We start from the raw sequence: 23,490 nt of genomic DNA, 5'->3' as shown, positions 1-23,490 counted from the left end.
TTTGGTTTTATGAATGCATTAATTTTAGAGCTGGCCCTTGACAAAATTAATTCAACAATGTTTTTTGTTTGTTTGTTTGTTTTGAGAATACCCATGCCATACCAGATTCCAAGTTGGCAGTGAAAGTACCAAGATGAAAAAGGCTTTCAAAGGCACACTTTAAACTTTTTATAGTCCAAAGATAGTCATATAAATAATTAATCATTATGCGGTGTGGCAGTGCCATAAAACAGATATGGGTAATGTGCTATAGAAGCACAGAAGAGGGAACAATTAATTCTTAATGGGAGGCATCCCAAAAATCTTATAGAGAGGATCAGGGAATGATATTTAAGCTATCTTTTGGCGAAAGGATGTTGTTACTGATGGGATGATGATAAATGAAGATTCCAGTTATCAAAAAAAAAAAAGAAAAAAGATTCCAGTTTCCATTTATTCCTAAGTGTTTATTTAGTGCCAGGTGGCATGCTGTGTTTTATATACATTACTACATTTGTTTTTCACTACAACTCCATAGGTATTATAGCTTCATAGATAAAGAAATTGAGGTTCAGGGAAATTAATGAATATTCCTAAGTAGTTCAAAGATTGAGTCCAGCTTAGTTCTGCTAGACACCAATCCCTGTTAAAATGTGTTGGATATAATTTCTTATATTGTCAAGTAAAGGCAGCTGCATTTTAAGTAGAAGAAATAGCGTGAATAAATTGATGGAGGCATTATAATGCATTTCCTCTTTGAATATCATCAAGTAGTTTGGTGTGCCAGCATATAGGGGAATGTATTATTTAGGATGTTACAGTTGCAGGGAATAGAGTATTTGTCCCAGAATTGCTTGAACCCGGGGTTTGCTAACTTTTTCTGTGAAAGTCTGGATAGTAAATATGTTAGGTGTTGTAGGCCAGATAGTTGCAAATACTGAACTCTGTCATTGTAGTGTAAAAGCAGCCATTGACTATATATAAATGAGTGATCATGACCACATGCTAATAAAACTTCATTTATGGACACTCAAATTTGGATTTGATATACATTTTATGTCACAAAGTATTACTGTTTTAACTTTCAGTCATTTACAAGTGTGAAATCTGTTCTTACTTCGCTCACTGGCTGTACAAAAATAGGTAGCAGGCTAGATTTGGCTTATGTGCTAGTTTATTCACCTCTGGTTTATATGATGGTGAGGATTTATTGGACCAGAAGTAGGGTAATTTTCTTCAGTTATCCAGTGTTAGTAAGGACGTTGGTGTCTTCCATCTCTGTCCTAATTTCCATAGTAATAACTTTATCCTATGATTTATTCCCTTTATTTTTAAGAATGGCAGCCAGAATATCCAGTTAATGGGTTAATGGTTAATGGGTTGTCTTCTATGTCTAGTGAGAGAGAAGACCTTCTCCAGAAACTCTTTCTAATCTCTCTTGAACTTAATCCCATCAGGTTTCATCCCTACCACTCCACAGGAACCATGTTAAATCATCTACATTGATTAAATTTAGTGATCCGTTCTCAGTTTCATATTACTTGACCTATCAACATTTGATCTTTTCCCTTCCATGAAACTCTTTTCTTAACTTCTGTACTCTTCTAGTTTTGTTTCTGTTCTCTGGTTACTACTCCTTATTGTCTGGTGTTTTTCCTCATACCACCAGCTTCTGCATGTTGGATTCAGCCCCAAGCTTTAGTCTTTTGACTCTCTCTCTCTCTCTCTCTCTCTCTCTCTCTCTCTCTCTCTCTCTCACACACACACACACACACACACACACACACACACACACACACACACTTATACTCCCTTATGTGGGGATGTCATACAGTTTAAAAGTGGTTTATGTACTGATGGCATATGTATGTTCATGTTCACGTCTGCTTATTTGTGTAACAGGCATCTCAAGCTTAGTATGTCCAGAACTGATTTCCAAATACTTCCCTCATACCCAGACTTATTCTCTCACAGTCTTTCCTGTCTCAGTAAATTGCAGATCCATTGGTTGGGTCCAAGATACTAGAATTACCCTGATTATTTCTTTATTTTTCTCTTCTGACAGTAGATTCTCTCTACTGTACCTTCAAGATAAATCCAGCATCTGACTCCTTCTCACCACTTCCACTGCTCCCTTAGTTGAAGTGTTCATTCTTCTTCTGGATTTTTGCAGTAGCCTCTGAATTGATTTCTGCCTGCTTCTGCTCTCTTTCCCCTGAAGTCCCCCCTACCACCACTTTAATGATTTCTTTGTTATAGGGGCACCTGGGTGGTTCAGTTCGTTAAACAACCAACTTGGGCTTAGGTCATGATCTCGTGGTTTATGACTTAGAGCTGTTTCGGGCTCTGTGCCGACAGCTCAGAGCCTGGAGCCTGCTTCAGATTCTGTGTCTCCCTCTCTCTTTGTCCCTCTGCTGCTCATGCTCCGTCTCTTTCTCAAAATAAATCAAAATACATTAAAACAATTTCTTTGTTATAAAAGATAACAGTAGAGATTTTTGAAACCAGACAATTTGAATTTTAGGATTGTGGTGTGATTTGGGGACAGTAACTTTCCTTCCCTGAGTCTCAGTCTTATATTTAAGGGGTAAATGGGTGATTCAGTTGGTTAAGCGGCCAACTCTTGATCTTGGCTCAGGTCATGTGAGTTTGAGCCCCGCATCAGGCTCCATGCTGACAGTGTGGAGTCTGCTTGGGATTCATTCTCTCTCTCTCTGTCTCTCTCAAAATACATACATACATACATACATACATACATACATACATTCTACCTACCTACCTACTTACCTTTGGATAATAAATCTGGCTTATGTTCTTGGTCCTTCCTTTTGTATTAAAAAAAAAATTCCACTCATACCTTCCAGTTCTTGTCTGCCTTTGTTGGCATTAAGTGTACATAGTTCTTACAGATTCATGCCTGGCCAGTAAAAGGAACCAGAGTTTATAGTTGAATAGTAAAAGTATTGTATTTTATGCAGTTTTAATACCCCTCCCATGCTTTCTATTAGGGCAGTATATTTAAAGTTTCCAAAGGAGAATTAAAGGCAACCAAACTTCAAAATTTTAATTTATAATCTCATCTGTTATTTATACTAGCACAGTATTTAGCTGAGAAGACTAAAGATGAGCTTAGGTTACCAAATTCAAGGTCACTTAAGTTGTTAATTTTTCAGCTGTAATATTTTGATCCTGGGTTGAGAAGAAGAATCATTTAAAGTATCCCCTACTTACAGAAAAGAAAATATTTTTCTTGGAATGGTTCAGGCACTTTCTTAATAGACTTTCTTTAACTTAAATCCCTTCATAGAAATCACTACATACTGAATATCTGTATATGGTTGGTATTTCTTTACCAGGACTGTTTTAGTGCTATAATACACCTGAGTTGAAAGCTATCTACCCTATGAAGTAAATTCTCCTATGACATTTTGCATAGGAAATAATGGGAATAGGAAATCTATTAAGGTTTCTCCATATTAAATATACATTGTTTTATATTACTTGCTGGGTTTAACTCAGTATGCAGGTAAAAAAACAAATGTTCTTTGCTGATTATCTTAAATCCAGGAAACCTAAGTTCTGCTTTTAACAGCTAGCACTTGAGTTGGACAGTCAGGTCTTTTTATTTCTGTACCTGTTACATCAGGGGTTTTCTTCTGTAAAGTTCACAGTATATCTGAAGTAAGTCTTTAATTCAAGTTTGATGAGTAAATTCTAACTTCATAGACGCACCCCTGTCCTACTGTCTACACTCTGGGGTGAGGTAATAAGTGTCATGCAAATAGCTTGACTTGCTTAATGACTGAAGGTCTTCTGTTTTGTCCATAAATGTTGATGTGTCCTGTGTGGGAGGTCTTACCTGTACTGAAAGAATTGTGTGTTAAAGCAAAAACATTTATAGTACTGTATGTCACTGCAGTCTTGCTATTTTGGATAATGGTTTCGTTGGTTCCATAAGCATACCACAGACACTTTCAAAGGGGTTGAAATTTTTCCCTACATCATTTTGGGGAAGTGGTGAGTTTATTCTTTTTGAAAAATCTTTATTGTCTACTTTTACCTGAGGGTTAATCTCAGCTCTTATGATTAGTCTCCACTGAGGTAAGGCATGGTTGGTTATAAGGTTTCAGTCTTAGAGGAGTGCAATGTATTTCTGATTTTATTTTGAAAATTTAGGCAGTTAAAACATTATAGATTATGGTGGTATCAAAATTGGTGATTTTTTTGTCTTCATATTCATTGGCTTGCTGACTCAAAATTATGTCTTAAGCCATTTCTTGCCTATTTTTTTCCTGTGTATTATTTAATCAATACCGTAACATTCTGGAGATCATGCAAATTTTTGAAGCCTAGTTTTTTATTTATTTTTTTCCTCTTATTGTTTAGGAAGACAGTGCTGCTGACAGAAACGCCTGTTTTATTCAAAGGACTTCTCACATACTTTAAGAGCATGTTTCGATGTTAAAACAGAAATTTGTGTGTATATATTTTTTATCCACATAGAAAAATCAGAAAAATGAAAATTTAAGACCTGCCTGAATATGAATGTTGCTCATTGTCATTGATTTCCAAGTAAAGGAAAAGAAAGAAAGACACTTGCATAAAAAAATTAATTACTAGGAAGGAAAATTGACTAGTACTGTATTTGCATATCCTGATTTAAGATGCCATATATTTCTAGTATAGTTTTCTATTTTTGATAAAATGAATCTTTATTCCACAATAATTTAGGACTGCATAATACTTTATCTTTTTTTTTTTTTAATCTGTTAAAAGACTTAGGTTGTTTGACCTGTAAAATTTCCCATAGTCTGTATTTTGTTGATCATGTGCTTAGGAACAATTCAACATTTTCATCTGTCCTTTGTTTTTCCTGAAAACCCACAGATTCAGTAGTTTGACCAGACTCAGGTTTGATTGAAAACTATAACTGCGCTCCTGTCACCAGGAGACATACAGTGTCTGGTGTTTATTCCCTTTTTAGTGTTATTAGTAATTGATATTCAGTGCCTCTGGAGCTGTTCACTCATTGCAAGTTATGAAATGGTGATATTCTGATTTTTTCTTGTTTCCCATTTATTGTCTGGAATGATTTTATAGAAGATCTCTGTTATGTACTCTTGGGCTACCAGTACAGTTTATATAGGAAATGTAGGAATTATTTAATTCTTTCCTTTCCCCCCAGATTTCAAGATAATGAACTGGGTTTCTATCATGCTTAGAAGGTGACCAGTTAGTGTTATGTTGTTTTTGTAGACATCATTGTGATCTCATGACCAGTGAGAGCTTCTTTACTGAGTCTTTTTGATATGACCCTAGTTGTACATTGTCTTTGATAGCTTCCTTACAACTGCACGTCAGGATGGTCCAGGTTCATTAGTACATATCCTTTGCTAAACTATCTATGGTTTTTTTTTTTAATTTAACTAAAAAAAATCTTTAATGTTTATTTTTGAGAGAGAGACAGACAGACAGACAGAGCATGAGAGGTAGAGGGGCAGAGAGAGAGAGACGGAGACACAAAATCCGAATCAGGCTTCAGGCTCTGAGCTCTCAGCACAGAGCCCAATGAGAGGCCCGCAAACTGTGAGATCATGACCTGAGCCAAAGTCGCATGCTTAACCGACAGAGCCACCCACGCGCCCCTAACTAAAATTTTTTAAAAGCAAGCTCTACGCCCAACACGGGGCTTTAGCTCACGGCCCCAAGATCAGGAGTTGTATGCTCTACCCACTGAGCCAGCTGGGTGCCCCTAAGCCAGCTAGTTCTTTAAGAAGTCCTGGTTTGTCTTAATGGAGAATGGCATTTCAAGATCGCAGTCAGGGTGCTAGGAGTGGTCATTGCCACTCAAGCACTCTTTGTAAGTGCTTTTAGTGGACAGAACTAGGGTATACCCGTGACTTATAATATTGTATTTACATTTGCAATGTAGATTCAGTACTACAGAGTTTTTACTTCTGTGTATTTTTGTATCCATATTTTCTTTCTTCCACACTGAGAATTCTGGTTCTCAAGGAGACAATAACATTAGAGTATCCCATAATTAATCATTTGCTTTATCCCTCTTTGTAAAGATCTCAGAACATTATTGCCACCGGTTTTGATTACTGAAATCAGTTAACTTTTTGTTGTTTTTTAAAATGCTTTCTCCAACCTCTATCCCCTCCATTTTTTTATGGTAGCCCTGCATTTACATTGTCAGATCTTATAGCCATTACATTCTGTAATCTCCCCATTTAAAAACTCTGATTTATTTCGGTGTTTCTCCTGTTGCTTTGATTGCCTATAGCTAGTTCTCTAGAAGAGCCAGGACAAGTTCATTGGGACAGTATTCCCTGAGGTTTTGCATGTTGATAACAGTTTGTCTTTATACTAAAAGGTTAGTTTTACTGGATGTAAAATCTTTGGTTCATGTTTTCTTTGTGTATTTGAAATTTATTATTTTCTCTTATAAATCATGTGACGCTTTTGCCTAAATGCCCAAGAGATTTTTTTCCCCCTTTTTTCTTTAAAGTCCAGTAATTTTAGTAAAAAACTACTTGGTGCATTGATCTAAGTTGATTATCTCAACTACACAGGGCGCTCTTGCAATATGTAGTTTCAGATGTACTGTATATACATATATATGTGTGTGAGAATGTATACATGTATTTATACACACATATAACTATATATCACATATAACGTATACACATTTTTTTCTGGGAAAGCATTTTTGTATTACAGTTTTAAATATTTGTTTTGTTCTCTCACTTTGTTTTTCTCCTTTAGGGCTTCTTTTTTTAATTTTTCTTATTTTTTGTCTTATGCTGAATCTTCTTTGCTTATCTCTGATATTTGGCACCTTCTCAAATCCTTTTTAATGTCTCTTTTTTTTTAATTTGTTAAAGATTTTCTTCCTTTTTACTCTCTGTTTCTTTTAAGGTCTTTTGTTATGTTTATTTGTGCTTGTTTTCTTACGGTTTAGTCTTCAGTACTGAAATGATTTTTGTTTTATTTCTAGTTCTTAGTTTTTGTCTCCTCATTTCTGAGTTTTTCTGATTCTGATTTATATTGCTGTTTCATGTATTACCTAATTTTCTTATTATCTCTCATAAGACCTATAAATATAATTTTTATTAGTAAAACATAGAGTCCAGGGGATTATTTGACATACTTTATACAAATAAACAGCTGTAATTAATTTAGACATTGCTTTAAATCTTTAAGTCAAAGCTTCTATACTAGAATCTGTGAGTGAACTTTAGAGTTGATAAAATTACTCATTACGTGTGAGGTAGAGTGTATAGTATAGGGGTAGGGAAAAAAACACCTTGAATTTCTTTAGACTTCCAGAGGGAAATAAATGTAAACTGTCCTCAAAAAAATATGGGTAAAGACTTTTCATTTATATAGGAAAAAGTCCTCAAATATTTTAATGATTAAGATTATAAGAGCTAAAAACAAATGATAGATATTATTGTTTTGAGATACAGATGGCACCATAGATAATTTCATTATCTATTTGCTCTCTTTCTACTTTTATATAGATGGAGGGAGCGAGGAACCACCGGATCGAAGACAGTCAAGTGTAGACTCTCGCCAAAGCCGCTCTGGGCAAGGTAAATTTTCATTAAATTTATTATTAAAATGAAAAAGACAAGATATCAGTTATTCCTTCCTAGTATTTAGTCTGAGGATTGGGGTTTCCTTGGGTCTAGTTTGGATATTCTAGTTTCTCCTTTACAGCTTTAAATGTTACAGTCTAAAAGTTCTGTGATATCATTTATTCAAGATAAAATGAAAACTGGTGTCATGTCTTTTTTTAAATGGTAATACCTTAATAAGGTCTTAAGTAATTTTGGAGCATTTGACACATGTCTGGATATCACTGTTGGAATACAACCGAAAGTAAATTTTTTACATTTATAACAACACACTGGCTTTTTAAAATTTCATCAATGCAGGGCACCTGGGTGGCTTAGTTGGGTAAGCATGTGACTTGGGCTCCGGTCATGATTTCGGGTTTGTGGGTTTGAGCCCCTGTTGGACTCTGTGCTGACAGTTCAGAACCTGGAGGCTGCTTTCGATTCTGTGTCTCCCTCTCTCTCTGCCTCTCCTCTGCTCGAGCTCTCTCTCTCTCTCAAAAATAATTAAACCAGGGGCGCCTGGGTGGCGCAGTCGGTTAAGCATCCGACTTCAGCCAGGTCACGATCTCGCGGTCCGTGAGTTCGAGCCCCGCGTCGGGCTCTGGGCTGATGGCTCGGAGCCTGGAGCCTGTTTCCGATTCTGTGTCTCCCTCTCTCTCTGCCCCTCCCCCGTTCATGCTCTGTCTCTCTCTGTCCCAAAAATAAATTAAAAATAATAATAATAATAATAATTAAACCAAAAAATTTTAAAAAATAAAATTTCATCAATGCAATATTGTTTTAGCTCTCTCAGAAGAATAATTTTTGTTTCTAATTTCCATCTTGAATTAGGATTTTCTTAATTAGTTTCCTTTTCTATTTAAAATTTAGTATGTGCTTTAGACTGGTTTTTTTGAAGTGACAACTTCCAAACTAGGTAAAAAATATCTGGTATCAATGAAATCTTCAGATAGGTCTTCCTTAATTAACTTATTTAAATATGTACTAACTTATTTAAAATAGTAGTTATCCACTTTTTATTTATTTTATTTTCTCCATCCAAAACTAGAATGAATGCTCCATGATTGCAGAGATTTTTGTTTGTTTTGTTCATTGCTGTATTTCCTGTGCCAAGAATAAGTACCTGATATATAGTAGTTACTAAATAAATACTGCTAAATGAATGAAATGATCTCTATGAGAATTGAGAACCCAAACTGATGAATGTATTATAAAATCTCAGGCAGTCAATTAGTGTGTGTGATTTTTAGAGAATCTTTACTTATACATAAAATAAAGCTTAGAGTTACAAATTTATGGTGTTTTAATCGTATAAAAGTTCCTGATTTATTTCATAATCCTATTCCCTTTTTTCTCCAAGTTTGCTCTTCCCAAGTTTTAGAGTTGTGCTATTTTTATAAAATTTTTTGTTGCAGAATAAAAAGAGGAATAATATATGTAGGTTGATTTGCAAATTTTAACTTGTACTAGTATTTATTCATTTTTAATTAATACACACGGTATAAGTATGTCAAGAATTTGTCTAATTTTTTTCTTTTTTTTCCCCTTAAACATTTTTATATGAAAAAATAACTTGAAAAAATGAATTATAGTACATAAATATATCAAATCAACACATTGTACACCTTAAACTTTCATAATGTCATATGTCAATTGTATCTCAGTAAACCTGCAGGGAGGGGGAAGGAAAGAAAATGAGCTCGTGTACAAAAGACCCTAAAAATAAAATTAGGAGAAATTAATTTTTAAAAGTATATTAATTTTTATTAAATATTATAATTTTTAATATCATAATTTGTATTAAATGTCACAGATATAGATGTGAGAGTTTATTCATTTACTTCTATCCCCTGAGCTTGTCAAAGTTTTTTTTCAAATCAGTGAGTGTAGTTGAATTCTAATAAAAACAGCTGAACTTAGTATGAACTTCATAACAACAAAATCAATGATCTCCATGTTCTTGAGCACAATTATCTGATCTCAGTTAAAAATGACCAGGAATGGCATCATCATCAGAGCTAACTAATAGTTAAATTGTGTTTCTTACCTTCTTGAAGATTTTGTTTGTATTATCTCTTTATTCAAAAGACGGAAATAAAAAATACAAAGCCATTTATAATGAGCTGAATGGGAGTCTTATTATCTGTATTATCAGGGATGAAGAGATGGGATGAATACACACTTCTACTTTTGCTCCTTTCAGAAACCTGCTAAAAGATCAGTAAAGTGTGATTGGAGAAAAGCCAACATGGACACACTTTCAGAAACTGGAGAGTATATGAATAATTAAAAACTGAACCCTAAATGCAATAACAGAGAAAGGCAAGAAAACAAACTGATTTACCCTCCAGAAAAAAAACTCAAGAATGGTAGCATGTGGAAATGGAGGCGAAAGGAAGATTAGTGGAAAGTCTGTTGAAGAAATACTTGATTCCTGAGACCTCTTCCACAAAATTAGCTAACCAGTCTGCCGGGCAAGTGCCCAGCTCCCCACTCCTAACCTTGGCAAAGCACAGAAGTTTATTTTTTTGGAATAAAATAGCAATTCTAGACTGGGAGACACCTAACAAACATAGTTGAAGGCAGTCCTGTACTGAAAATAGGACAGTGGGACTCCAGTTGTCTTTATCCTACTGGCTACCAGAGTGCTGGCAGTTAGGCCTTCATATTTCAGGCAGGAGGTTGGTGTAGTCTTTTCTGAAGAATCTGACTAAAAAGAAAGACACAAAATGTAGTCATCAGAGATTCCTTAAATAAACAGCCCAGCTAGATCATTCTATGTATCACAGCTCTCAATTAGCCTCTTAGTCCTCTTCTCTTGAATATTAGCAACTAACCAAGGGTTACTAGATATTTGAGGAAACCCTCTAAGGTATGAAATAGATTAAAATAAACAGAATAAAGCAACTTTGAGAGAACAAAGATTTTGCAGAGGAAAATAAAGGAACCATTATTGACATTCTTAGAGAAATAGAAGAAAATCATACAGTCTTTTAAGACAGTTTTTCTTTTTGTTGTGACTGCCTTGTACTCTTTCTTAGGAATCTGTAGGATATGATTCCTCAAAATAAGAAAGTCAGACAAATAAAAGGAAGATATAGGTTATAGGAAATAGGAAATTCAAAGGAGAAAGGTAAAGAAATCTTCAGGATGACAGTGAGAAGATAGGAAAAGAGGGCAACCAGCCTAGGTTAGAGTAGGTTAGAAGCCTCCAGAAGAGTTGTTTCATGAAAATGAGATTGATAGAAACCTGATGCATTTAATTATCTTCAGAAAAATTTTAAACAATTGGCGAAAGGCTTAGGGTTGAAAAGATGATAAATATATGAAATAAGTGAAAAAAGTTCTAAATTCAAGGGAAAACAGATAATGTGTAGGAATCGAGATTTTCTTCAGAATTAAGTCCTCAGTCCTTGGGGCAGGGTCTGGGGTAGCTGCTGTCCATGCTGGTCTTATCAGTTTATTCCAGTGTGGTATAAATATTTCCATTATTTGATTTGGGCCATTATAGTCAGGAAGGAGAGTTGTAAAGCCCAGTGAGCAAATGTGGTCTATGTGGCCTCTTTTTGTACAGTTGATAGATTTGATTTACTAAAACAAGTGGGATATTGACCTTTAGTTTTCTTGTCTTACAGTGCCTTTGTCTGATTTTGGTATCTGAGTAAGGCTGGCCTCTTAGAATAAGTTGAAACTTGAGAAAAATTTCCTCCTCTTCAATTTTCCTAGAACATTTTGTGTAGAACTGGTATTATTTCATCCTTAAATGTTTGATAGAATTTCTCAGAGAAGCATCTGGACCTGGAATTTTCTTTATGGGAAAGTTTTAAAATATAAATTAAATTTCTTTAATAAAATATGACTATTTGAATTTTCTATTTCTTCTTGAATAACCTTTTAAAATCTGTAGAATCTTTAGTGATGTCCACCTTTTTCATTCTTGATATTGGTAATTTGGGTATTCTTTGAGATTATCATTCTGGGAAGAGATACATAAATTTTACTGATCTCAAAGAATCAATTTCAGTTTTCATTTATTTTCTCTATTGCTTTCCTATTTTGTATTTCATTGATTTCTGCTTTGCTCTTTATTATTTCCTTTCTTCTTCCTGCTTTGGGTGTAATTTCTTTTTCTTTTTCTGATTTCCTAAGATAGAAGCTGAGGTCATTGGAATTTTCTTTTTAGTACAGGAATTTTTGTACTATAAATTTCCCTCAATGTACTGCTTTAGCTGCATTTCACAGGATTTGATGAGTATGATTTCATTTAGTACAAAATACTGTCTGATTTTCCTTGTGTTGTCTTCTTTAACCCAGTATTATTTAGAAGTGTGTTATTATAGTTTCCAAATATTCAAGAATTTTCCATATATCTTTCTTCTATTGATTTCTAATTTAATTTCATTGTGATCAAAGAACACACTTTCTGTGAGTTGAATCACTTTTTATTGAAACTTGTTTTGTGTTCCAGGAAATGATCTTATGTTCAGTATGCATTTGAAAAGGATGTGTATTATGCTCTTTTGGGGTAGAAGTTTCTATAAAATATCAATCTGGTCAAGCTGAATTGATAGTGTTGTTCATGTCTTCTATACCTTTGCTGATTTCTTGTCTGCTCATTCTCTCAATTATTAGGAAAGGAATATTGAAATCTCAAACTGTAAGTATAGATGTATCTATTTCTCCTTTCTGTTCTATCCTATTCCTCATACCACTGTTCTTCTGGTCAAAAAGGATTCCCCTCCTTCAGAGATTTAAGTATCCATTCAGTGATAGCTGTCAATAGTGAAATAAGTTTGTCTAGGGGTCAGAGCTAGAAGAAAAAGGTAAAAAGGGAAAAAAGCCAAAGGATTTTCCCCACTCTCTCTGTCCTATATGGAGCCCTCCTCACCCCCTTCATTCATACTGTCTAACCAGGAAGAGAAGACTTGTCTTGGATCTTTCCTTTCGTCCCTGCTGTGCTGTTCCAGGATTTGGATTTGGATTTCCTTTGAATTCAGGCTGGGAGTTTGGGGACATAAAATAACAAGAGGAAATGTGCCACCAAATTGGTTGTCCTTCAAACTCTGGTTTCCTTCCACAATTTGCCTGCTACTTGTTATTTTTCAGAGTCTTCAGATAGCTTTCTATCTTCTTTACAGGGATTTTAGTTAGATTCAGTTAAGGTGGAGTGTGCTTATTCCACCTTACCGCACAACTAGAGCTCTTCCATTTGATTATATTTTGTGTTTGCCTATCTGAAGGGGTAATACTCAAATTATTTAACAATTAACATGCCATAAACATCAACCAGAACAGATGGCAGTCTGTTCATAACATACACTAACTTTAAACAACTGATATGCCTATATAGGTACATAATGCCTGATAATCTGCCCTGCCTGATTGTGGATTCAGTTTCTATTTAATGTCTCTTCTCCAGTGATAATAACAGACATGTAATGTAAGGTGTCTGGTGAGCTATCTTATCCTTTAGGCATGATAAGCTCTCCTGTGTGTTAACTAACTAGCTTGGCCTCTGATCTGTCTCTCGGGTGCAATGGATTCTGACTCACACATACCACACTCACTGCTCTAGCTTAGGGGCAGAGACCTATGATGTCTTCTGCTTATCAAATGTGGGAGATGGTAGATGCCTGACTACTTGCAGTGAATCCGATCCTACTCCACTCATTCAGATTGCTGCCCCTGGGCACTTCCTGCTCCTTGCATCTCACACTTCTGTGCTTAAAACAGACTTGGAAACACTCATCTTTCACAGTTATCCTCCTACGCATGCTCTGGGCTATAATTTCCTCATTCCAATTGCATCTAGTTTGTGTCTTCCATGGATTTCTTAACATTTCTCCTCTATTACTGGCTTTTTAAAAATTTTATAATGCTTTAAGAATTTGTTCTTACAAATTCTGGGTGCCTGGGGGCACCTGGGTGGCCCATTCAGTTAAGCATCCAACTTTGGCTCAGGTCACGATCTCACGGTTTGTGAGTTCGAGCCCTGTGTAAGGCTCTGTGCTATCAGTTCAGAGCCTGGAGCTTGCTTTGGATTCTGTGTCTCCCTCTCTCTCTGCCCCTCCCCCACTCATGCTTTGTCTCCCAAAAAAATGAATAAACGTTAAAAAAATAAAAAAACAAATTCTGGGTCCCTGGGTAGCTCAGTCTGTTCAGCATATGACTCTTGATTTCAGCTCAGGTCATGATCCCAGGGTTGTGGGATCAAGCCCTGCAGTAGGCTCTGTGCCGAGCTTGGAACCTACTTAGGATTGACTCTCTCTGTCTCTCTCTCTCTCTGTGTCTGTCTCTCTCTCTCTCTGTCTCTCTCTCTCCCTGCCTCCCTCTTCCGCTTCTTCTGTCCCTCCCCCATTCACGTGTGTGTGTGTGTGTGTGTGTGTGTGTGTGTGTGCGTGTGCGTGCGCACCTGTGCGTGCACTTTCTCTCTCTAAAAAAAAAAAAAATTAAAATACTTTTTGACATTCCATACCACCTCAGTTATTGCCATTTTAGTCTGAACTACCATCATTTCTTTCCTTTAATAGTGTCTTATTTGCATTCTTGCCAATCTGTAGATCTGTAGTCTGTTGCCCATGTGATAGCTATAGTGCTCTTAATAAAACAAATCAAATCATATATTTCCCCAGACTTGAAATAAAATTCTTCAGTAGCTTTCTATCACATTCAGAATAAACTCCAGGCTTTATTATTCCCTATAGGGCCCTACTTGAATTGCCATTTTCCTAGTACTCTAACTCTGTGCTCTCCCTCTCCTTCCACAGTTTATTTTGCTTCCTCTTTGCTGACCTTTTTACTTAAATATGTTGAATATTTTCTATTTAGGCCTATACACTTGCTCTTTCTTGAATAAAAGGCTGTAGATTTCTCCTTAGGTCAAAGAAGTCTTCTGTGACCATCCTATGAAATCTGTAGCCCTAACCTTCGTGGTATTTATCACTACCTGAAAATATTTATTTACTTGTTTTTTTGTTGTCTCAACTACCAGAAAATAGGGTTTATTTGAGCAGAGACTTTATCTTGTTCACCATTCTTTCCCTAGAACACTTGCATATATGAATTTGTCAGTATTTGTTGAGTAAAAGAATGAGCAAGTAGCACTTAGGGTGCTTGGGAAGGTATATGGATGTGCCTAGGCCACATAGTGATTCAGTGTTCACTTCTGTTACTTAACTAATAAAGTAAAGCAGTGTAAGAAATTTCTTAAATGTGGGTAGTTTATCAGACTACCAACTACCTATTGATTAGTGAAATGAGGCCCTTGGAATTTGATTCTAAAACTGATTGTTCCAGTTAAGCTTCTAAGTTCAGGCCTTCTGAGGTTGGGTGGTTATTTTCTCCTTTCCAGTATAGCATATTGTATATAATCGGATTACATTATTTATTGCATTTAGTCTTTTTTTTTTTAAGTTTATTTATTTTGAGAGAGAGAGGGAAAGCATGAGCAGGGAAGGAGCAGAAAGAGAGAATCCCAAGCAGGCTCCCTGCTGTCAGATTGGAGCCCACCGTAGGGCTCAATCTCACAAACTATGAGATCATGACCTGAGCGGAAATGACTAGTCGGACGCTTAGCCAACTGAGCCACCCATTTGCTCCTTACTTGTTGTATTTAGTCTTATTTGTCTGATGCATCCCTATTTTTCCTAGTAATTTAAGAGTTCACTGACAGTAGGATCTTTGCATCTAGCACAGTGCCAGTATCTTGTATTTAAGCCATTCAGTTGACCAAGGAAGCTCATCAGTTCTATGAATTCCAGTTCTGTATTTCATGTGTTACTTCATCACAAGTAGTTTTGGTGTACTGGCTCTATTTTCTGCAGCAAATGATTTTTCATTAGAGGTCATCCATATATATAACAGAACTTATTTGGTTCTAAATATTAAATAAATGCATGAGTCAATGTGATATGGTTGAAACGCAATTTTTATTTACTTTTGCAAGGATGGTACTTGCAGGCATCAGGCTCTGATCACACAAAATGCGTGTTGATGTAATAATGCTCATGACCTGTTCATGCTGGAAGACTGGGAAACTGTACAGTGTTTGGCTTTGCTTGATTCCCATTATCTGTATCCAGTTTTATTTGATTAGTACATGCTGGTGCATTTATAGGAATAATGTACTCAATTGTCAAATGTGATGTCTTCTTTCCTTGCTAATATATAAAATATTTAGCATAAGTGAGATGTTCATGCTCTTGAAACATGCACAAGTTATTTTTCAGTCTGGTAAGTTACAGAGATTTCTTTATTAAGAAACCAACATTGGCTTTATTAAACCAACATTGTTTTATTACATAAAATGATAAGGAAAATTATTTCAGTATTTAGCGTGTCATTTTTGTGTCATTGTAAGAGTATATCTGGTATAGTAGCATTGCTAGAGAATAAGATTTTTTATTGTTTTAATAGTTTATCGTTGTGATAAAAATCATTTAGCTTTCAAAATAGATTGCTTTGAGAATAAAGAAAATAAAACTTTAATAATACCTATGCGCCAGGCTCTGGATGAGGTGCTCTCACATAATCTTCATTTAATTTGCAGAATAATGCCATGAAGTAGGTATTATTTTCCATAGGAAAATATTTCAGACATTGTACTAATCTATATCAGAAGTTTCAATCCGCTTTGTTGGTAGCATGTACTTAGAACCTTTCTGTTCTGATATTTAAAATACAAATTTAGGGCACCCACATGGCTCAATTGGTTAAGTAAGAGTCCCAGTCTTGATTTCAGCTCACGTCACAATCTCATGGTTCATGAGTTAGAGCCCGTGTTGGGCTGCACTCTGACAGGAGGGAACCTGCTTGGGATTCTCTCTCTCCCTCTCTCTCTCTGTACCTGCCCCACTTGCGCATGCACGTGATTTCTCTTTCCCAAAATAAACATTAAAAACAATAAAATACAAATTTGTTTGTTAGTGGGTGGATAAGATCCAGAAGAAAAAATCTGACCTTAAATGATAAATCCCTCTGAAGTATCTTTATTTCTAGTCCTACATTTCTTCTGAGATTTAACTTAAAATACTGATTAATCTTTGTGTAATATTCTTTTCCATAAAATTAAACTTGAAATTGGCCCTTTTTCCAACAATTTCTTACTATCTTGATGTTCTAGGGATAGTTCAGAATGTGTTTACATATTTTAGCCATGCTTTATATTTCTTAACTTGAGATATAATAATTTTACTAATTAAAAAATTACTTTTTACCAACAAGGTAGATATTTTAAAAGAACACATTAAGGCTTCTTTAGCTTCCACTACCCTAAAGTAACCAATATTAACCATATTCAGTCTGTATCCTGCCATGCTTTTTCCCTGAGCTCATACTGGCATATGCAAGTAGGTGTGTGTGTGTGTGTGTGTGTGTGTGTGTGTGTGTGTGTGTGTGAGAGAGAGAGAGAGAGAGAGAGAGAGAGATTAAATTTGAAGATTTTAAAAAATAAAATGCAATTTTAGTTCTGTTTTCTCCCAGTTAACAAGATAGCATGACCATCCCTCCAGTAACATATTTAATTTCTAACTTTTAAAAATCTGTATAATGGTTCACAGCATAAGTAATCTATAATTTATTTCACCATTTCCTCATATATATTGTTCAGATTTACAAACCGGTTCATATTCATTCATCTAGTAATATATCAAACTCTTGGCATATGCAACCCCAAACACGTTTTGTGTCAGAACATACTAAGTATTCTACTTTGCATTCTGATAATTGGCCTAGTTAACACTAGAAATCTTGTGGAAACCTCTCCCTGCTTATCCATATTTATGAAAGAAAAGGAATAAAAGAATGGCAACTAAAAAGGTTGGAAAAGGTATCTTTCCAAACATCTAGAAAGATTTTGAGTTAAAATATTCGTGGGGTGCCTGAGAAGCTCAGTCGGTTAAGAATTCAACTCTTGATTTCGGCCTCAGGTCATGATCTCATGGTTTCTTGAGTTCAAGCCCTGCATTGGGCTACCCAATGGCAGTGTGGAGCTTGCTTGGGATTTTCTCTCTGTCCCTCCCCACTCACACTCGCTCGCTCTCTAAATAAATAAATAAACTTTGATATATATACATACATATACCTGTGTATGTATATACTTATCAGAGTTTTTCTGACAAATGAAAATTGTAAAACCTCTTTGAAAAACTTCATAACCTTTAATGAAGGACCATACAGAATTGGATAACAAAGGATGAAGAAGAAACCTGTTAGTAGAGCCTGGGATAAAGTTATTAGTGAGTACATTTTTTTTTTTTTTTTATTTGAGGTACAGGTTGGATTTAGTCTTATTCCCAGTGAGAGATTAAAGAGATGGTTCCCACAAGGGGGCAGACTAAGACTACCTGAAAACCTTCATACTGTAAAGAATATTTTAAATTCATGGTTGATTTATTAAGAAGGAAGAGGAAATTACCTGGGGCTAGAAATGAGTAGAAAGATAACTGGCTGACCATCCCATGAATGGTGCCATATATTGGGGGCATCCACCTACCTCATCCCCAGTGTAAGCATGGACTGTTGGCATATTGGACACTCCGCTGTGGCTATGGGCAGATTGGCCTTGGTGAGTGGAAATCCATATTGCTGAGCCCATGATAAATTCCATCCCTGCTACCATGGCCACTGTGTTAATAAGCTGTTTGGACAAGGCTAGAGTGGCTGTGTAAAAAGACTGGCTGAGTCCTCCAAATAGGTCATGTGGTCTGCTATGTTGTTCAGCATCTTCTCTGCAATTTGCTCTTTGGTAAGCATTCACATAGGACATAAATTGCTTCTTTTTGGGGGCGCCTGAGTGGCTCATTCGGTTAAGTATCTGAGTTCAGCTCAGGTCATGATCTCATAGTTCGTGAGTTCAAGCCCTTGTGTCAGGCTCTGTGCTGACAGCTCAGAGCCTGGAGCCTGTTTCTGATTCTTTGTCTCCCTCTCTGTCTGCCCCTCCCCTGCTCATGCTCTGTCTCTGTCTCAAAAATAAATAAACATAAAAAAATTAAGAAGTCAATAAATTGCTTCATTTATTCTGTGCCCTTTCAAAAGAGGTCTGTTCATATGCCTCATCCCCAGATTTCCTTGTCACTAGTTTTCTAATTACTCCTTTCAAATCTCTGAATATCCATTAAACATTCTCCTTGAGTCAGCATAGGATAGTTCCTCTGTCATCTTTATTCCTAGGCTAAGTGAACAACTAGGGACCCTGTTCAAATTTCTGCCACTGGAATGGTTTCCCTTCACTAACGTCCTTCAAGACTACCACAAATTGGGGGGTTATAGTGTTGTTATCTGTATGTTATCATGCAGGGCTATCAGTAAATATGCCTGATTTTTTTTTTTTTTCACTGAGATGGTCATAGAGAATTTACTAGGTTAAGTAAAAAGAAGCTATAGCAAAAGTAGGAACTTTGGGCATCTGGGCTACTTGCTCATGCAAATTATTTGTGGTTTCAGGACCTGCTCAAGCCTAATCTTGTGTACATTTCTTCCTTTTGCTGCAGTGCTACAGTACACACCCAATCATATTGATTTGTTGGTTCAACAGTACTTAGTTCATGATGGGCTGCCAAGGTCATGAGCATTCATTCTAAGGTCCTATGGTAAGCCAAAAGCTAATTTTCAATAAAGGGTAGTATTTACATAGAATGGCATAGTTTTTGTTGTTGTTTGTTTGTTTTTACAAAGTACTAGAGATCTTCCCTGAATAGTTCTGCAATAACAATGTAAGAGCCCTATATACCAGAGATACTTGAAGCAACGTTGGATCTGTTGGGTTATATAACCCAAGAGGCGAAGTAGCCCATATTTGCACAGCCTCCTGTTGGTTTGGGTCTCTCTCACATCCAGCAGTGTTGGTAAATGGTTCACAGTAGCATAACCAAATGAAGTACAGATTGCTTGAAAAAATCAAGGAGGTATAGGCATTGTACCTCTTTCCCAGATGTAAGAGAGAGTAGATGCAACAACCTCTTCACCTTGGAAAGGATATTTTGGATTGCTCGAGACCAGAGGGTACATAGAAATTTCAGTGTGGAATACCTCTGAATTTTTGTGGGATTTATTTCCCACTCTCTGGCATGCATGTTTTTATCACAGTATCTAGATCAGTTGCTGCTTCCTGTTCATACTTAATCATCATGAAATTACCAGTATAGTAGACCAGCAAAGGTGTCCTATGAAATGGAGGGATACTTAAGATTATTATCTAGACTAGGAGAATTAATAGGAGGTTGGAGAGTGAAAATATATAGCTGACTCTAACACCTGAATGCATACTGTTGCTGATTATCTAATTCTCTGGTCAAGAACTGCAAACCAGATATCAGGGATATGTTGATTTGCTTTAGCAACAAAACCACATCTAGAATAGTAGTAGCATTGGGAGTCACAACCTGAGTAAGTTATAGAAATACACTGGTATTCTCCAAGATTTGTCTGTCTTCTGCACAGACCATATAGGTAGGTTGAATGGGGATGTAGGAAGAGTCATCACCCTTGAATCTTTCCAGTGTTTAGTGATTGGATCACTTTTACCATATATTCTAGAGATGGAATAAACTTATTTCTGGATATAGGTCTAGTACTTCACTATCCAGTACAGTAGTCATTGGCCACATGTGCCTATTGAATACTTGAAGTGTGGCTGGTTTGAAGGGAGATGTGTTGAATGTGTAAAATATATACCAGATTTGAGACTATCTTTCTGTTCATTTCAAGAATGTTTGCCTTTACTTATTGAAGCATTGTTGTAGTAGTTGCATAAGGTCTTTAATTCTAACATCTGTGTTTTTTAATTCTAACATCTGTGTAATATCAGGAATGCTTTTGTTTATGAACTTTTTTTTCCTCATGTTGAGATTTTCCTGTTTCTTCATATGACATATAATTTGGATTATATTCTGAACATTTTGAATATTATATATGATACCATGGGTTTTATTTAAATCCTAAGGAGAATGTTGATTTTTTTGTGTGGTCAATGGCCAGATGGCCAGGAAATATTCAGGACACAGGTTCCTACCTGCCCCATTGTCAGTTTGGTTTTCTAAGCATTTGCAGTGCTATTTAGATAGGTCCCATGTATGTGACCCAGTGTCCATTCAGGGATCATTGTAGTGGTACATCTTGTTGCTCTGTCCTCAAAGCCTATTGTATGCCTTTTAGGGTCAGATCCATGCACACAGAGCTCTGAGTCCAGAAGTTCATACACAACTCGATGGGATTGTTTTCTTGATATCCCTTCTCACTCCAGTCTTACAATTTCCAGCTCCCTCCTTTCCCAGCACTCTTGCTAAGAAACAGACTCAATTTTTTCCATTGTGCTGTTAGATTGCTGTAACTGTTTATATCTAAATCAAGTGATAAAAGGACAGAGGGAGAGCAGGAAAGCAGGGATGATTTACCCTTTGGGGTAAATTATACTCTTGGGATCACAATTCTTGGGGTCAGAGAAAAGGGTTCCATTTTACCAGGGTTTTAGGTACCTGCCCACTCACTACTACCATCTCTGTGCTGCTTCTGACATAGAATTGCCGGGACACTGGGATAGAAGATAAGGGGGAAAAGGGATTTCCCTGGTTTCTGAGACCAATAAAGGCCCTCTTTCCTGCTCCTCACCAACAAGGGAGGGATTTTCTTGGAGCTTTTTCTTACCTGGTATATATACACTTCTGAGTTTTGAGTGTCCAGGTCAGGCAGTACCTGAGGGAAAAAAAACATGGTAAACTCATCACCACTTCAATGAAAGTTCATACTTGGTACTCCTTTCCCAATCTGTCAGGTACTGTTAATTTTCGGAGTCCTCAGATAGCTATTCTATGCAACCTTTATGTTTGTTTTTTATGTTTGTGCATTTAAAATCTCTAAAACTAAATTTTATGTTTTAGAGTAGTTTTAGGTTCACACCAAAACTGAGTAGAAAGTACATAGTTCCCAGATGCCTCTTGGACCCACATATACATAGCCTTGTCCATTATCAACATCCCTCACCAGACTGGTACATTTGTTTTAAAAGACAAACCTGGGGCGCCTGGGTGGCGCAGTCGGTTAAGCGTCCGACTTCAGCCAGGTCACGATCTCGCGGTCCGTGAGTTCGAGCCCCGCGTCAGGCTCTGGGCTGATGGCTCGGAGCCTGGAGCCTGTTTCCAATTCTGTGTCTCCCTCTCTCTCTGCCCCTCCCCCGTTCATGCTCTGTCTCTCTCTGTCCCAAAAATAAATAAATAAAAACGTTGAAAAAAAAAAAGAAAAGAAAAAAAATTAAAAAAAAAAAAAAAAAAGACAAACCTACCTTGATATATCATTATCGCCTAAAGTCCATAGTTTACAGTAGGGTTTACTCTTGATGTTGTACATTCAATGGGTTTTGACATTTTTATAACATGTGTCCACCATTATAGTATTATAGTTTCACTGCCCTAAAAATCCCCTATGCTCCGGCTGTTCATCCCTCCCTCCCCCTAATCCCTGGAAACCACTAATCTTTTTAGCATTTCTATACTTTTGCCTTTTCCTGAGTGGAAAAGTCAGAATCATATAGTATGTACCCTTTTCCAGTTAGCTTCTTTCACTTAGTAGTGTGCATTCAAGGTGTCCCAGTATCTTCTCATGACTTGATAGCTCATTTCTTCTTGGTACTGAATGATATTCTATTGCCTGGATCTACCACAGTTTATTTATCCATTCATAAACTGAAGGATGTCTTGGTTGTTTCCAAGTTTTGACAATTATGAATAAAGCTGCTATAAACATCCATGTACAGGTTTTTGTGACAATATATATTTGACTCATTTGGGTATGTACCAAGGAGCACAATTGCTGAATCAGAAGATTCGTTTATGCTTAGTTTTGTAAGAAACTGCCACACTGTCTTCCAAAGTGGCTCTCCCATTTTGCATTCTCACCAGCAGTGAATGAGAGTTTCTGTTGCTCCACATCCAAATGTCAGCATTTGGTGTTGTCAGTGTTTTGGATTTTGGCCATTTTAATAGGTGTGTGGTGGTTTAATTTGTAATTCTTTAATGACATATAATGTTGAACATCTTTTCATGTTTCTTTGCCAGATATTCTTCATCTATTCTTCAGTGAGATGCCTGTTCAGATCTTTTGTTTTTTTTTTTTTAACTGTGGTTTCCATATTCTTGTTTTTGAGCTTGTATATTTTAGATAAAGGTCCTGTATTACATTTGTCTTTTGCAGAATCAGGTGCTCAACTGCCTGAGCCACCCTGGTGCCCCACCAGAGCCAAAGTTTTAAATTTTAACGAGTCTAGCTTATTATGTCTTTTATGGATCATTTTGGGGCTGTATCTAAAAAGTCACTGCCATACCCAGGGTCATCTAGATTTTCTCCTGTGTTATCCTCTAGGAGTTTTATAGTTTTGCATTTATATTTAGGTATATATTTAGGTATATAATCTATTTTGAGTTAATTTTTTGTGAAGGGTGTAAGTTCTCTGTCTAGGTTCATTTTTTTGAATGTGGATGTCCAGTCCTCCTAGTACCATTTGTTGAAAATACTATCTTTTCTCCAGTACTGCCTTTACTCCTTTGTCAATGATCAGTTGACTATAGTTATGTGAGTCTGTTTCTGGATTCTCCATTTTCTTACATTGATCTATTTGTTCTTTCACCACTACGACACTGCCTTGATTCCTAATAGCTTTATAGGAAATTTTGAAGTTCAGTGTCTGTTCCCTGGCTTTGTTCTTCTCCTTCAAATATTGAGTTGACTTTTTGGGTCTTTTGCCATTCCAAATAAACTTTAGCTGCAGTTTGTCAATATCAGCAAAGTAACTTCCTGGGATTTTATTGGGATGACATTGATTCTGTCAGATCAATTTGGGAAAAACTGACATTTTGGCAATATTGATTCTTCCTATCCATGAACATGGAATATC

At 36.3% G+C, this 23,490-nt stretch overlaps 1 protein-coding gene across 8 annotated transcripts in view; it reads left to right on the top strand.

The window, feature by feature from the left end:
- TANC2 (tetratricopeptide repeat, ankyrin repeat and coiled-coil containing 2) overlaps window positions 1-23,490 on the top strand; it is a 361,571-nt gene that overhangs the window by 104,464 nt on the left and 233,617 nt on the right. For all 8 annotated transcript variants that reach the window (XM_019466615.2, XM_019466614.2, XM_019466612.2 and 5 more), the window contains one exon: window positions 7,509-7,580. In XM_019466615.2, the coding sequence (XP_019322160.1) occupies window positions 7,509-7,580 (72 nt within the window). The remainder of the gene's footprint in view (window positions 1-7,508; window positions 7,581-23,490) is intronic.

Source organism: Panthera pardus, unplaced genomic scaffold (assembly GCF_024362965.1).
Source record: "Panthera pardus isolate Hobbes unplaced genomic scaffold, ASM2436296v1 HiC_scaffold_3, whole genome shotgun sequence".
NCBI classification, from domain to species: Eukaryota; Metazoa; Chordata; class Mammalia; order Carnivora; family Felidae; genus Panthera; species Panthera pardus.
The sequence above is the reverse complement of the archived record's forward strand: the minus strand, read 5'-3'. Positions and strand labels throughout refer to the sequence as shown.